The sequence below is a fragment of the Argiope bruennichi genome, chromosome 1, assembly GCF_947563725.1.
Source record: "Argiope bruennichi chromosome 1, qqArgBrue1.1, whole genome shotgun sequence".
Classification (NCBI taxonomy): Eukaryota; Metazoa; Arthropoda; class Arachnida; order Araneae; family Araneidae; genus Argiope; species Argiope bruennichi.
Window position 1 is genome coordinate 131,916,517 of NC_079151.1, and position 18,216 is coordinate 131,934,732.

Genomic DNA, 18,216 nt, shown 5'->3' on the forward strand with positions numbered 1-18,216 from the left:
CAAAGCTCACATTATCTGTAACTTTTTATAATACCACTTCCTATTAGAATAATTCTCTTTAAATAATTTGTATCTTAGTAAGCATCATCTGAGCTATTCAAAATATTTATAGCCATTCTCACAAAATCTAAATAAATAAATAATTTTTATTTTTTATTTCTGCTATTATTTAAAAAGAATCTTTTTATTTTTGCATTCGTATTCAGTATTTTTCTCTGCATATTTAACTTCTCATGAGCCTTTTTTTCAGTGCTCATTGCTCAAGTGAGGTTTCTTCCTTTACTTGTGTTGCCACAAATCGAAAATAAACTCAAAACAAGAAATATAATGCTTGAATTATACTGGGATCGTGAGACCAATTTATTTCCTCCTTATTTATTTATTTCTCTTTCTCTCAAGCAGAAGTAAGACAGTAAAAAGCGCTCTGCATTTCTTCAAAATTCACGCCGAGTGCCTTTTATTTGTCGCTGCAGAGACCTTCCATTAGAAATTCCCGCCTTCGAACAGAACGAAAAAATATCGTTTGGCGATAGGGGGGAGAAAGAGAGAAGAGAGGAGGAATGCATTCTGAAAACAAAAGAGGATTTTAAATTTCGTCTGACCTCAACAAAAATGCCTACACATATATAGAAATATAAAGAAAAAAAATGGATGGAAAGAGGGGTAAGAATTCGAACCCTCCCTCTTATCTAGATGTAACAAATATGAGATGTATATAACTACCAGGAGAGTTCCTTCTTCCATTGGCACTATCGCGGAGTTATTTCACTCCACCCCCATCTTTTTCTCTTCCACCCCCCTTATCTATATTATAGCCTGTTATTATTATTATTATTATTTTCTCTTTTCTCCCCCCCCCCCTCAGCAGCTTATTCCAGAAGATAGCCACGCTCAATATTTCATGCTATTCACGGTATTCCATTTCTTGGGGAAGCAGTTTCTATTTGGCCCAAAACGAATCCTTGGGGAGCCCAGCGCCTTTTTTCGCCAAGAATATTGTGTTACCAGTACGAACACTGCAGCAAGGCATCGGCTGATATACCCACCGAAGAAAATTTGGCGTCAAAATAATAATAAAAAAATATATTATGGAGGAACACATGTGGTGGGGGGGGGCTCTTTTTTTCTCCTTCTGACCCCCGGGCTTGGCTAAAAGGACGGGAGGGGGTTGCAGAAAGAGGAAATAGACTCTTGTAACCACACGATGGCCATCGTGAAATATAGCATTTCATAATGGAATTACATCATCTTTCATTTTGGTTTTTTATTTTGATGATGGCGCTATTATTAGTGATAGAGTGGAGGATGGTAAGGTATATGTTTGAAGTAGAAAGAAAAGGGATCCTCTGTTTTCTTTCCTTTTTCTTTTAACAATATAGAGAATCCGACAGAATCGTTCCGGATTAGTTTTGTGGTTTTTGAGAAGCTTTATATATGTTTTCAGCTTTAGAGAAACCGCTTGACAAATAACCTGATTGTTATGATCTTAAGTAGCCATCTTATAGATGTCTTTAAGAGTATAACTGCCGATCAACACGCCCAAAATTGAAATGAATGTACCTCCTTTGAGAAAATTTTAATTCTATCTAAAACGAATTAAAACGTTTTAATATAATGTCTAAATTTATTATAGTAAAATCTCTTTAGTATGACCATTACAAATTGATGTACTATCCAAATTTTGTTGAGTATGGAAAAATCTACATAATTTTACCAAACAAATAATAATGCAAGTTTATTTTTTTAATATGATTTCAAACTCAGTTTTATATATTACCAGCAGCTTTTGGCGACCAGCTTGTACTCCGGGAATATTAAGTGTATTTCATTTCATTTAAATCTCTTATTCATAATTTAATTTTGGCCTACATTTCCCCAGAAATATTTTTAAGAATCAAATTATGGCGGATTTCAAGGCCTTGTCATTTTAATAACATTGCGCACATTCTGTCCAATGATGTATGAAATGTTCTGATAAACGCAAATCCCATGATATAATATTTGTATAAAAAACATAATTGCCTGATTCATCTCATTTTCGTGATACTGTAACCTTCATCTTCTTATTTCACATATATACAGATATTAAATAGAATCATTCTTTCTAAGTTTTCAACAATAGAAGAAAATCACGTGATTACATATCTGAGGAAACAATTAAAATGGTTTGAATTTTAGAGTAACAATGAAAATGTTGCAAAATGTATTTAAAAATATCTTTGAAACTTAATTTAATCTATACTAAAAAATTTTTACAATAATTAAATTGGTTTATTGAAAAAAAGTTTTAAAATGTATGAACTTTAAAATGGTGTAAAAATTATTATTACACATCGTTAATAATTTCAGAAATTATCGCGAACAAACGAGGAAAATTCGCTTAAGATGTATGTACACACTTCGAAAATCGTTCAAAATATCAAATATTTTTTTATTGCTTAATAATGTTCTGTGATCCTTTAGCTTTCAAACGATACCAAGATGTTGCCAATATTCCAAATATTTCTCGAGTTATAATTATTTTTCTTGAGGTGTTTTCATTAAAAACTCTAGTTGCGGTTTTTTTAAACTCTACGAAGAATGATAAAACTTTATGAAGAATGATATTTTTCCACTATGTTGCTTCATTCAAACAATCATAACACAACAAGAAATGAGCGAAATACAATTATTTATATATCTAAATAATCCGTATGAAATAGCGGATGTTTTGTGCTTCAATCAAAGTTATATTTATAAAAATAAATTTTTAATAGTTATTTAAAAGTTAAAATGACAGAAAAAATCTCGCTTTTTCAATTCAACGTTGATTAAAAAATTGTTAAAAAAAACTATATATTTTTATAACCTGATTGAGGCAGACAACATGAAGACTCATATTAGGCATAATTTCCAACTAGAATTGTGTGCCTGTACAAATTAGAATTTAGAAATATCATGTTTCAAAAAACATGCTAATTAGCTCATCAAATATTATTTAATTAATTAATAATTAGTGTAATGTGGGTTTTTTTCTCACTGAAATGAGTTTAAACATATATTAATGACCTCCTGTGAAAAAAATGGATTTTTAAAATTAAAATTTAAAAAAAAATCTTCCAGTGTGTACGTACACCTTAATTTTCAATTAATTAAAATTTCAAAAAAAAATCATTCCGAGGTGCTTATTTTTATGCTTCAAAGTATATCTGTGTCAAATTTGGCAACTCTAGGTCTAAAGGTCTATCCTGTACGGTGTCAACACAGGTGTTCTTCTTTGTTAGTAGTAGAGATTAAGCTTATAATGTGAAAAACACATTAATTTTGCTAATACCATGCAAGGCATTTGCGGTCTTGTCTTCGGCTCATAATTTTATTCTAGGGGAGGGGGATACGACTTTAATTGGGGAGTATGCAAAATAGGTTCGGGGAGGCCATTCTCGCTGGTTGATGTAAAATTAAATTTTAAAAAATGAAATAGGTTCTAACTTGCAATTTTATGTTTTGAAATACTTGAAACTTGCTATCAAGTCTGCCAACAAACTTACTTTGAATTGTACCATGCAATTTCGCCATTAATAAAACTGATATATCAGAAATTTTGGTCTCAGTTCAAGCATGCAAACTATAGTTGGCACAAGAAACATATCTGAGAATATCTTAGAGAGTCTACTTTAATCATCAATATATTCCTCTATAATTATTTATCATTCAATTAATTGACTATTCTAATGATTGCTAATTTATTTTATTTGTTATGCTTTTCCGATGTATTTTTCTCTTAATTTTGTTTTATTTATATATTAAATAATTATTTATTTATTTATTTTTATTTTATTTATTAATATTTTTTGTTTTTACCATATATCTTATATGAATTTATGTTATTTTGTATTATTATTTACTGTCATCGTAATTATGCAAGAATATGATTCATGTATTGTCTGTCCACGACAAGAACACTGCTAGACAATCGTCTATGTTTACGGCGGGCGTTATAGAAACAGGTTTCGGTAGGGACGATCCATTTTGAATGGGTAGAATCGGACGAAAGTCTGGGGGGTATTCTTTTTCTTGGCGTCAATGTGAAGCGATAAAAGAAAACCTGTTGCTCCTTCGTCTTCTCGCTTTAGTCGCAGTTGCACGTATCTTTATATTCGCTTAGCTTACTTCTTTTATATTTTATTAATCTTTTCTTTGGTTAATATTAACTGCATTTCATTATATAATATTTTTTTTTTGTCTCTTAAATTTTGACATCCTTTAAAATAAATATATTTCAACTATATAATGGTATGAAGAAAATATTATATTATAGATAGCGCATTACTTTTTTTTCTTCAATAAAATAAAGAAAAATAGTCATTTATTCAGGCTTGTTTTCTCGCCTCCCTGTTGTTTCAATGGCTTTCCTTCTTAACTAGGATTACAAGAATCTAAAAATTTATGCGCGTTAATGTGAGTTAGAAGGAGTAAAGTATTTAACGAGATTCCTTTCTACTCAGGTGCACTGATTGTGATAATAAAACGGTAGCAGATAAGTATTCTCAAACGGCATTGATGGGCTTTAAATAGAAATGTGAAGAACATTGGGAGTGAAGAATTTTCAACCCCCAAAATGATAAAATGCATGCAGGAATTTGGATCCTTTATTGCTTCGAGCTCATAACTACTGATATACATTGAAAGGAAAAGCTCATTTATCACTCTATTATTTGAATTGACAGTTCGTGATAAAAAATTTTCTTTTAAATAATTGTATTTCTTTTTCAAGCCGGGAGAAGTGAATAAATGGTAATCTGGAATACAAAAACAAACTTTTACCACGTTTTTCGTAGAATAATGTAAAGTGATGTTGGGCTTATTTAATCGGGTTCCTTTAAGTCCGGGACACCTGCCACGTGAATGAATGAACATTTGAATTATCTTCAAATTCAGAATACTTTTACATATACACTTTGCGAAATTAATTATGCTGTAAAAAGCTTGCGCATATTGAAAATAAGTTACAAATCAAAGTTTGATTTTTGAAAATCTGAAAATTGATAGTATGGTAATCGTTAATTTTGTGTTTCGGGAAATAGTATATACATCAGAAAAATAAATAAATATAAATTTGGAAAGGTTTCAAGCATATTTAACAATGAAAATTTTACTTTATAACAGAATAAAAGCAACTATTTATAAAAATTATGAAATAATTACGATTAATTATGTTAAATTAGACAGATTACCTCGCGTTTACTGCGGAGACTTTGATATTAACAACTTATATAAATTTAAAACAAATGAAATGAATTAATGTTTTGTCATGCATGATTTTACTTCTTAATTATTTTTTTCTTCTTGCGCAATCGTTAGACATAGAAATAATTATTCAGTTTTCCTATTTGATTTATTTTGTTCTTTGTATACATATGACAGGAATATCAGATATTTTCAATATTCCGAGTATGCAAATGATTTTCAGTTTAGTGAATTATTTTTTAAATTTATTTTCAAGAATTAAATGCAATAATACCAAATATAGCCAATGTGGCGCTAAACGTGCCAACGTGAGATACTTGAATTAGTCTCTACCTCTGCGAAATGAACTCTTCCTACAGTAATCTGTTTCTATAACGCCCGCCGTAAACATAGACGATTGTCTAGCAATGTTCTTGTCGTGGACAGACAGTATGACATCCACAGCTCTTCCCTTCATCTCGTACACTGACATTAAAACACTTAATAAAGAAGGCGAAATCTACTTCTCTTGAACTAGAAATAAAAATATTTCCTCACAAAGGATGGACGAAACTTTATAACTCAGCTAAAAATATATATTTAACACTAATGTACGTAGCACAGGTTAATTCTTATTGCCCAATGGCAGCAGTCAAATGTAAACATATTCCTCTACGAAAGTTTCAGAGTACTTCACTGAACATTTTTATAGCTGATCTTAATTCAAAGCTTCGTTATTTAATGTAGCTGCAAAGTATTATTAGAAATGCTAGGAAAAGACTCACCTTGTCACCAAAAACTCCATTCAGTCAGAGAAGAGATATAAAAGAAAATGAGGAATAAGCACCAAATAGAATCAAGTTTAATCGAGCTTAACCGTCGCCAAATAGGTTATGGCTATCAATGGAAATTTTATGGAAATTTGTGACTATATCTTCCATAACTGTTACGTCACAAAAATGGTTTTTGCACTGTCATATAACTCAAAAAGCAACCTTTTTAATTATAACCTTTTCATATCCGTACAATTTTTTTGTTTTTAACATTTTTTTAAAACATTAAATACAATGCATAATGATGTTTTTAATGGTATCATGAAATTGAAACTCATCTATAAAATCATTCAATCGCGCGCTTTTTTTCAATCGCGCCAATGATATAATTTAGTTAAAAAGAAATGTGTTCTTTGAACAATAATTCAGAAATAAGATTTTCATTTCAGCTTTTGCTTGTGGCAGATTAATTTCTAGCCTAAAATGCTTCAGAGCAAACAAGCTGGTAAAAAAAAAAAAGATGGCTAGTTTATTATAAAATTTTAATCGATTGAATATAATTGGCACTCAGTGTGGGGTTCCGATTTCTAAAAAAAGTATAAGTTTCATACTTACACGTATTTATAATCATTTTATTTTAAAATCAGTCTTATCTTTGAGCTTGAACTTATTCTATATTTTTTCAGCACAAGTTGCTACGCGCATACATCTAAAACGTAATGACTAAACAAAACTTCAATTCGTGCGCATGCGCTCTTTGAATCAGAATGTATGAGTATCATACTGAAACAGATCGATTCTAGCTCATATTTTCATATTTTGGACTGGCATTATCAAATGGGAAATATTTCGACCAGTGTCAAATATACGAGCATTTCATGAGACTCGGCTGGAACAAGTGTAACAAAAAAAAAAACATTAAACATTGAATGAAACCATATATTTGTTAGCAACAAAGTTTAAAGTATTTTAGATTTTTTTATTTGGATCTTGAGAACTCACTCGGCCCACAGACAGGATATTAAATTCTGGTTTTGTCTGTGTGCTTAAATTTCAAAATATCTGTCTGACGGAATAGAAGGCTTTATTCATAATGTTGAAATATAGTACCTAAAGTTAAGAGGGACGAATGTGTGAAATTTTTGCTTTTTTTTAATTCAATAAAATCCTCTTTATGAAATAATGCGAAAAATTATAAATGCCTATATATATATATATATATATATATATAGCGAGAGAGAGAGAGAGAGAGCTATCCTACGTGATCCAATACCTTATTTATCATTTAGTGTAGAAAGACAACAGTCAAATGTAAATAAATCAATACATGGACGGCTCAGACTGTTTCACTGAACGTTTTAGCAGTTGCACTTAATACAGAGCTTTGCTTTTTATTAGAAATGTTCTGGTGAGAGTTCACCTTATCGCATAACTCCACTCAGTCAGGTGGAAAAATATTTAAAAAATAGGCTTAACCCTCGCCAGAAAGGTAATTGATATGATCGGCCTATGTAAATTGATGTTCATGTCCTGTAAAATTACTATCTCACAATAATTATTTTTGCATTATTGTGGAACTAAAAAAAAAATTATTTTTAATGATACTATTTTCATTTCTGTATATATTTTTATTTCTGTATATATTTTTGAGTTATTTTATCATAATTTTTTTTCATTTAATTTAATACCCATTATGTTGCAGTGTTTTTAATATTATGATGAAATTCAAGCTCATCCATCAAAAAACATTCAATCGCGTGCTTTTGCCAATGTCAAAACTAAGAGAAAAAAAATTGCTTTCTTTGAAATTGAATTTTCTTTTGAACTTTTATTTCATAGTTTCTCACATTTCTAATTTGCGCTTACAGTAATTTGTAATGGATTAATTCGATTAAATTTAATTTTCAGTTACGTTAAAAAAATTTAATGTATTTCATATTAATATTTAATAGTCTAAAATGCCAATATTTTGGGAGAAGAAAATGGTTACCAAAGGTAGTTAATTGCAAATAATGAGATATCGACTAATAAGAAAAATTGTTTGTTTGCATCTATGTGTCTATATGATATTCTGTGTTGATATCTTACAAATTAAGGCATCGGACTAAGAGCTACGAATTTCTCATACTTTAAAATATGAGAACATACACTTCTGACCATTTCTTTTTATGTTTTAAATATTTATTTAAAAATTATTGAAATAGATTTTGCTGTTTTTTTTTCTTTAATAACTACCGGAAATATTATATCAAAAAGCATATCATTTTAAAATGAATTCTATTTGAAGATACTAATTTTGCTGTCTAGTAATTTTTTTCCTGAATTCTGATAAATTTTTAAAAATAGTTTATGCATTATTTGCAACAATACCTTTTTCATTCCAGCAATTGAATTTAAACCATTTTCATTGTTTCTACTAATATTCTTTCATGTGCTTTTCTGTCAATATTCAAAAATTCACAGAATGAAGATTCTATTATTTTTTTTTTATATTACATGGCAATATCAGCATGAATTTCTGTTTCGTTCGTATTTTATTTAACCGCATTTATGTGAAATCTATTAATAAAACCTTCTAAGATGTCAAATAATAAATCAGATGTGCTGAAAAAATGACATTGATTTTCTTGATAGTATGTTTCAATCTACTTAACGTTGTTATACGCATTCATACATGTATGCGAATGACGTCATGCAACTTGACAGCCAGAAATAATTAATCTCTGCTAGTAAAAAAATGAGAATTTGTGTATGTGTTGCCGCTCCATAAGCCAGACGTTTTGATTCAGCACATTAATGACTTATTAATTGGCATATTAATTGATTGATAAAAAAGTGAATCTCGGAATGAATTTAAAAATTATTGGTTAGAATTTTAATTAATTAAAAAATAAGAAAAATTTTCACAGTTTACTTTTAAAAATATTACAACATAAAAAGTATTTTTACATCCTCTTAAGATTCAAAAAATTATTTATTCAATTATACCATTTTTTTATGTCATATATTATTTTTTCAATGTTTAATTAATTGTTAAAAATCGAAAATCGTTTTTCCTTTACAATAATAAAATTAACTATCGAAAAGAAACTTAAATCGTTCTCATTATTGCTACTGGTATTTTATCCTGTTTTTTATTTTGCATTCCTGAGGTTGAAGATTCCATGTAAACATACGGCAAGCTTTTAATAACGTTTTTGAAAATTTTTTGCAGTTACAATTAGGGTTTAACTCTCAATATCAAGAAAATGGCGAAAAAAAAATTTTATGTACCAAGTTTTGAAGGCTGCTGCTCTTTTAAATGATATAATTGGATGTATAAAGACATAAAAAGAAAATGACGGAAACGTATAGCACAATGAACGGAACTATGTAAGATATCTAAAACAAAATGAGTTATATGCGTATCAAACTTCGAAATTTAAAACATTTTGTTGAAGATGACATTAAGACCAAGATACATAGAATATTTAAATGAAACTTTTAGCAATCACTAATCACAGCTAACCAAGTGGTCTCTAAAAGCAAATTTCATAATAAAGTTAAAAATCAGAGCTTCAGCTTATTGTTTACGGTTACAGAGACTGACATGAAGCGATCTGTTTTCACTCTCCTTCTTTCTATTCGTCATTTTGAAAACATCGAATACTGCAGGGTTTGGATCAGAGAAGGGACAGATTATCGAGAGACCTCTGCAATTGGAGGAAGAGGCATATAAAACCTCATCAAATGAACCACTGATATTTTAACACTGTCGCAAACGAATCATTCAACCCACATGTGAAGCCTTAGCCCATCTTAGGGGAAGCCATCTTAACCATCTATCTATCCTAATGGGATGAGGGATTGGGTAATGAATTACTCACTTGGGATGGAAATCGCATTCGAGTCTTGATGACGTAATAAAATGTTTTTTTGCATATAGCAGCCACTCATTTTCTTTGGCAACAGCCGAATAGTAATAACTTTTCGTCCGCAATCAGCAATAGCTTCTAAAGATGAGGGCATTTATCATGAAAATCGCATTTAGATTCCGAAAAATATTTCATGAAATAATAAATTAAATTTGTGATTAAAAAATTTCGATAATTCTCAAATTAAAATATATTTTATTTAAACCATTTTTTCTTTCAAAAGAGGAAAATCATAATTCTCTTTAACAAATAAAAGGCCTGCAAATAACAGGCTAATCTCTTTAACAGGCTTTTTGCTAAGTATTTACATTACAAAAATGGAGGAGTAGTATCACGCAAAAATCAAATTATTCTATTAATATAAAAATAAATAGTGTTGTTCGATGTTTTTATGAAATGACGTCACCTTCAGATGGCGCTACTAATTTATCGTTTGATTTTTTTATTTTTAATTTATTCATCTCTGGCTTCAAAGAATCGTTTGAGATTTTCGAACAAGTTTTGTTTTTATTTTCACACTTTTGTAATATGAAAATTATGTTTTTTTCTGTAATGACTTTTTATATATTTTCTAATCGCACTCTTACGAAATGTAAATGGTTCTCAAAGAATCTGTAAATATTTTGTAAATGGCAGAATATAATTTTAAATTCAAGCTGCATTATTTTCATTGGATTTTATCACACACGCATTAGTTTCCAGAATATTCCAGTAATAGCGAGCTTGTGATTGAATTACTTGCCACTATTTATTTGTTACTTTCAACTACCGCAACATAAACAACATTTATTATAAAAAAGTGAATGAAGAATTCTGAAATTCTAAAAAAAGAACAATTCGTATGTAAAATTAATCAAAGCAGAAATTTTTTTTGAGCATAAATTGACGATTTGAATCTAAAATGTTTTATTCCTGTTTATAAAATTATCTGGTGAATTTCTCAAAACATCTTAAGATCAAATAGATGATATTTGAATGAATTAAGTGGAAACGGCAAATGAAAAGAATACATGATATTTCAATGCATTCTCATAATCTCTTGGCATATGAAAAAGCCATTACCAGACCATGAATAAGAATGACTGAAAAGAGTCGCCAGCCACTTCCTCTCCAGGCAAAAACTCCATAGGGTAATTAAATTTATCAGTGAAAATAGAAATATTTTCTTGCCTTCCAGCTTTCAACATCAAGTGTCATACTCACAAGGACTAAGGTTGAAAAAAAAATAGCACAATTTTTTCACATACATTTTCATTTATAAATATCTTTCAAACAGAAATTTTCTTTGTTACCATTAACCAAATTATTTTCCATTTGATTTTTAAAACTGCATCTTCATCTTCTCTGTCATGATAACATGTGAACACAGAATTCATGCGTTTTTTCATACATTTTTATTTTCCTGCATATTATTATTCCAAACAATTTTTCTTTCATTTTTCAAAGTTGAAAATCTTTGTAAACTGTTTCATTTTACTTTTGTTGCGGCATAAATCGTAAATATTTTATTTAAAAGTAGCTAACGATTATTTTAATAATTATAAATTTTATTTTGTAAATAGTTGTAAAATTCAGATTGGCAACAGTGATACTTTTGGAACTTGTTGTTTAAAAACGATGCTAGAATGTTGAATGAAAATAAGTTGATGTAAATTTGATAATATTATCTATATGTAATATTTAGTTTTATAGTACGTTTGTCTGCATTTTATTTTTGTTGATGCACGAACGCCATCGTAGCCAGTTTGTCTAAACCTTCTTCACTTACAAGAAGAATATTTCGAATAAAATCAGGCATTTTATCCAGCCATAAAGATTTCAACACTTTTTCTGAAAAATCGTAAATTTTTCATCTTCTGCAAAAGCTGATTTGGCTTGTTATCGCCAAGGTCTATTCCAGTAACTATGAGCTGAATTCTCTTGTTTTCACTTTCTTTGAACATATTTAAAAGTCTTTCTTTCGCCAGGGCATATTTATTAGGCTTAGTGTCCTTAATAATATCCCATATATGCTCAACATATTTCGGTTCAAGCTGGGAAACCCAATAGTTGAATTTAGTTTCTTCAGTAGAAATTTTATTTATTTCAAACTGAGCTTCAACTTGATAAAACCAAATGTCTGGTTTTTCACACCAAAATGGTGGAATTTTTATGCTTACTTTTTTTGCTTCGGCATCCATAACAGTAGTTGTTTCAGTCGTAGAATGTTCGCTATCCGTTGTCATCGTAAAACCAGGGTCACCAATTGTTGTGTTCGTGCGTCAACAAAAATAAAATGCAGACAAACGTACTATAAAACTAAATATTACATATAGATAATATTATCAAATTTACATCAACTTATTTTCATTCAACATTCTAGCATCGTTTTTAAACAACAAGTTCCAAAAGTATCACTGTTGCCAATCTGAATTTTACAACTATTTACAAAATAAAATTTATAATTATTAAAATAATCGTTAGCCACTTTTAAATAAAATATTTACGATTTATGCCGCAACACTTTCCTTTCTTATATGGTAGTAAATTCTGTACATAGTTATTTTTTTTTTCCTACTGTAAATATTTTGGTATTTAATAAAATTCCCTTAACATGCCCATCAAATGATTCAATAAACCAGATGGTTATGGATACGGAGGAATGAGACGGCGTTCTGTTCTGTATCTTCATGTGTAAACTGATTTGTATTAATATGCCTAATCTGGCTTTAAAGTTTTTCTAAACTCCTTTTAATCATTCCGCGTATTCTTTCAATTGAGCGAATCACTCTCTGTCTATTTATCATTTTCATTATCTTTTAACGGATTTTTTTTTTCTTCTAGTAATGATGTATTCAAATATTTTAAGCTAAAGATCGATTTGAGAAAAATCCTTCCTTTATTTTATAAAATTATTTTGATTTGCTAATTAATGTGATCATTTAAATATGAATAAATAAACAAATATATTTTATTATGGTGAGTCATAGGAAATTGAAGTAACTAGTATTTCGTTTCACCGAAAAACTTGACGAGCACTTACCAACCAACATAAATAATTGCATACAAAAACTGACTGAATTTGATGGTAAGCCTACATCCAATGGCTACAGAAAAAGTTAGAAATTTAAGAGTGTCCAAAGTAATTTGAGATTTTTTGCCAATAAAATTAAAGCAATATGGAAATAAAATTGAATATTTGTATGTATAAACTTTAAATTCCTCTCGTATGTACTGTTATTTTCTTTATAGATATTGAGCTTAGATTGTGCCAGTAAATTCCAATTTTTATGGATTTTACCAGCATCTTTTTTCTTTGCAGTCAAAGGACATCCTTCCATGCCAACTTTCGCAGGTCCAGTTACAAGTCAGACAATTGCCAAAGGAAGAGACGCCACACTGAAGTGTGTTGTGGATAACCTAGGAGACTACAGGGTAATAGCATGGCTTTCTCATCCTTAAATTTGCCGCTTTAACATTTGCTGTTCATTTTCGTTGCCATCTCTACTAATAATAGAAACGAATATGTGTAATTAATTGTAGGAATGAAAGATTAAAATTTCTAACTCCCTTATGAACATTTGACGGCTACGACTTGTCCTATAACTTTTTTTGCCGAAGTTAGGAATGAAGAAATCAATTCGTCAGTAAATTTTTATTTAAACTTATTTGTCTTTATAACAATAAATTTCATGGAACTTTATTTGTCGTTAAGGTGTATGTACACACTTGAAACTTCGAAAATCGTTCAAAGTATCGAATATTTTCTTTTATTGCTTAATAATATTCTCTGATCCTTTAGTTTTCAAACGATACCAAGATGTTGTCAATATTCGAAATATTTCTCGAGTTATAATTATTTTTCTTGAGGTGCTTTCATTAAAAACTCTAGTTACGGATTTTTTAAAACTCATTTTATGAAGAATGATATTTTTCCACTATGTTGCTTCATTCAAACAATCGTAACTCAACAAGAAATGAACCAAATACAGTTATTTATATATCAAAATAATCTGTATGAAATAGCGGATGTTTTGTGCCTCAATCAAAGTTATATTTATAGAAATAAATTTTTAATAGCTGTTTAAAAATCAAAATTATAGAAAAAATCTCGATTTTTCTATTCATCGTTGATGAAAAAATTGTTAAAAGAAACTATATATTTTTATAACTTGATTGAGGCAGACAACATGAATACTAATATTAGGCATCATTTCCAACTAGAATGGTGTGTCTGTACACATTAGAATTTAAGATATCATGTTTCAAAAAATAGGCTAATTAGCTCCTTAAATATTATTTAATGAATTTATAATGAGTGTAATATGGTTTTTTCTCACTGAAATAAGTTTAAACATATATTAATAACCCACTATGAAAAAACTGGATTTTGAAATTTAAATATTTAAAAAAAATCTTCAAGTGTGTACGTAAACCTTAAATCTTTTATATACTATTCTGCGCATTACTAAATTAAAATTATTCCAATACAAAAATCCTTTTATAAAAATAGGCACCTAAAGGATTAAAAACAAAATTAATTCATTATTTCAGATATCAAATCAGGTTCCATATTGAGAATTAGTTAATAAATGGGGAAGAGTGTTAACTCATTGCCTCTATGATCACTTCTATATTTACTGACAACTGGTGGCAAATTTTTGTGTTTTTAATTCAAAAATGATCCACCGATTACTTTATGTAACTTGTTCTTGTTTCAAAGAGATGCTTACTTTTCTGAATAAAAGCATTTATCTTATTTTAATCAACATTTTTAGCATGTGATGGAACATCTGTCATAATCTCACAAAATCAGTGTAAATGGTCTCAAAAAAACTTTCTCGCATACTCTATCATAAAGGTGCTATCCCAGAGAACGCCTTGCATGGAATTGGCGTACAATAGTTACGAAATACTAACCTTTGGCGTGAATATACCATTTTTATGGAATCCATCATGCCATCCGTGGCGATTAATCCTTGGCAGTTGGTTAACAGTACCTGAAGTGTGTGAAATGTTTTCATTATAGATTTTAAACTTGTGTACCGAATTTTATCTTGTTAGTTCTCTTCATTTTGTAGCTATCGTGTTAACATTATATTTAAGCAATCGGACAGACAGACTTACTGTTTTGTTCAAAATTTTATAATAATCTACAAATTTATTGTAAAGACAGCAAACCAAATTTCATTCGTCTATCTCAAAGCGTTTTTGAATTATCTTTATCACAGACACACAAACATACGGATAATTTCCAAAAATGTGTTATTCGAATTCAGGGAGATCTAAAAGGGGAGATTCGTCAAAATTTCGAGTTCGAATTTCGAACCAATACTTTCTCTATATACTTCTTATACAAGAAAGTAAAAAGTGTTCATCATGCTGTAGAAGTGAGATATTGTGAAATAAATACAGCAGCCTCTCAATAATTTGACTGGTATCGGACCAAAAAGGAATCGGATTAACGAAAACGAATAATTAGCAGTGGTTCATTAAAAAAAAGCATCTTAATTTCAAAGTCTATGTTTATTATGTAAACTCATACAGAAATTATTCAAAATAAATATTACAAAATATAAATCAAAATCTAAGCAACAGCGTATTGTTGACGTCGCGCCAGGGTGACTCAATAATATGAGGTGATTTGATTTCCTTGACATGTTCTTTGCTCGCAAGTACAGTATTTTTTTTTCCTTGCACCTATCAATCGAGGATAATATCTCATCAATTGAAACTATAAATTAGTTGAGCATACACTGAAAATAAATTATGATCGCAAAAAAATAATGAAAAAAAAATAAGGGACCAAATGTTTACAATTCAAATACGAAAATGTATTGGGTGGAGTTTCCAGCTTTTAGAGTTTAGCTGGACAGAAATAAACTTAAATTTCAACCGAAGTTACAATTCCCCCCCCCCTCCTTCAATTTTGAGATAAAAGATTCTGGCAAAAGCAGCGGCAGTGATCACCCAGAAACTTTCTCGTATATTCTCTTATAAAACTGTTGTCCCAAAGAACGCCTTGCTTGGCATTGGCGTACAATAGTCACAAAATATTAACCTTTGGAGTGAGTTTAGAATTTTTAATAATTCTATTGCGTCAATCTTGACGAATTTTACGCAATTTCCCTGGCGTGCAGTTAATAGTATCCAAAAATCTAGTTTGTCTTTTAGATGCGTATTTCCAACACGATTGAAACAAAAATATGCTCCAAAAGTGCATTTGTAATCAAAAAATTCCGTACCAAATTTGATATATTTAAGTCATTGTGTCTTTGAGTTACTGCGTATACAGGCTTCTGAAAGTACACACCAACATATAGTTAATCCCTCTTTGGAATTGACTCAATATTTGACAGGTGTCTGAACTATAGATGTTAAATCTCTGCACCGAATTTTATACAACTACCGGCTTTCGTTTTGTGGTTATCGTTTTAACTTCTATTCAAACAGCCGGACAGAAAGATTTCCTCTGAATGGATTTTGTACAAAATTGAATAGAAATCTACAAATTTGGTATAAAGATCATATATCAAATTTCTTCCATCTAACTCAAAGCGTTTTTTTAGTTATCTTTGTCTTAGACAAATAGACGGACATTTTCCAAAAATATGTTGTTTTTTACGCAAGGAGGTCTAAAACGTGGAGAGTCGTCAAAATTTCGAGTTCGGATGTTATGACGATTACTATACTTTTTCTATACTACATATACGAGAAAGTAAAAATTGCATTTACATTTAAGAATAAAGTGTAAAAATGTGAGTTGAAAGTTATTTCAATCTTCACCGACAAAAATTTATTGAAGAGGAACGATGGAACACATTTTTCAAACATAACTGGTGTATCAGAAAAATGCTTGAAGTTAAAATTGCTAATGATGAAATAGCCAAATATATGTGCAAAGACTTTGTCTAACTGTGACCACCCTGTCTAGTAGGTGGCTTGGGTTCACGTGGACAAGCAGACCCTGCTGACCATTCACACTCACGTGATCACCAGGAACAAGCGGATATCCGTGTCCCACTACAACTACAGGACATGGCTGCTGCACCTCAAGTCTGTAGAGACGGAAGACAGCGGTTACTACATGTGCCAAGTCAACACACAGCCCATGATCAGTCAGGTGGGCTACCTAGAAATAGTAGGTGAGTTACTGCATGCCTTCTGCATCATTCTTCCAATGTTACTTGGTACTCAGTTAATTTAGGTAAATGTAGTGGATCTAGTTATAATTTTATATAATCGTGTAATATAATACTGGGATACATTGCAAAATTGCTTCAAAGTATCACTTGGTATAAGATCTTTCTTCGATGCTGCACATTTCTAACATGGGTCATAGAGTTTAATTTCACAACATTGTTATTTCTCAGATTCCGATAGATGGCGCTAGGTAAGACCTGACGATGATTTAATAAGAAAATTTCACTTAGTATTCGTATCATGCAATTTTTAAAATTTCATTAGATTGTTTTGATATGGAGTTACAAAAAGATTATGTATATTAAATGTGTTGGAGTAATTTGCAAGATTTAAAGTAACATATCACAACTGCGAATGAATTGTTAATTCCTCAGGAGTTTTCAAATACATAGCATAAAAAATAGGGAGCAATCAAATAATCTTATAGTGGTTTTTCACGCGAATGTCGCTTAACGTCAAACTTGGCAATCTTAAAATTACGGCAACCCCATTACTCGCCCTTCCGTTCGAGTCTTTCAGGGGTTCATCAGAAAAGTTTGGCGTTCAAGTTTGGCGTTAAGCGACATTCGCGTGAACATACCGCCCGACCGTGCAATGTCTCCCAAAGGTACAAAGACGTTGCACACAGTACATATAGAAATGCAATTAATCTTAATTTGAAAGTTAACAAATGCAAAATTCAACATGAAAGAATATATACATAAAGTACAAATACGCATTAAAATACAATGAAGACACTAAATACTACAGAATAACTAAATTCAAACTACTAGATATATAAGTATGCAAAATACAATACAATAAACACAATATAAATGAACATTTAGGTTTCAATTGGTAATATCGGTAATTTCGTAATTGGACGTTTATAAGTCCCTTTGGCTGTTTTAACAAGGCACACTCGAATAATATTATCTTTACCATAAAAAACCTTGACAACACGCCCTAACAACCAAGAATTAAGAGGGACATTGTCGTCTTTGACTACTACCATAGTACCGACGCTAATATTGTCCTTTTGAAAGTACCATTTTGACTTTTGCTGTAAATGATTAAGGTAATCTCTATGCCATCTAAACCAAATATATTGGGTTATTTTAGTTACCCTTTGCCTACGTTTCAAGGCATTATCAGAAAAATCT

The 18,216-nt window shown here is 30.1% G+C and overlaps 1 protein-coding gene across 1 annotated transcript in view; it reads left to right on the top strand.

Annotated features, from left to right (window-relative positions):
- The window catches only part of LOC129975134 (lachesin-like), a 141,345-nt gene that overhangs the window by 93,274 nt on the left and 29,855 nt on the right, over positions 1-18,216 (top strand). Inside the window, exons 2-3 of the mRNA XM_056088089.1 lie at positions 13,194-13,306; positions 16,809-17,016. Of these exons, the coding sequence (XP_055944064.1) occupies positions 13,194-13,306; positions 16,809-17,016 (321 nt within the window). The remainder of the gene's footprint in view (positions 1-13,193; positions 13,307-16,808; positions 17,017-18,216) is intronic.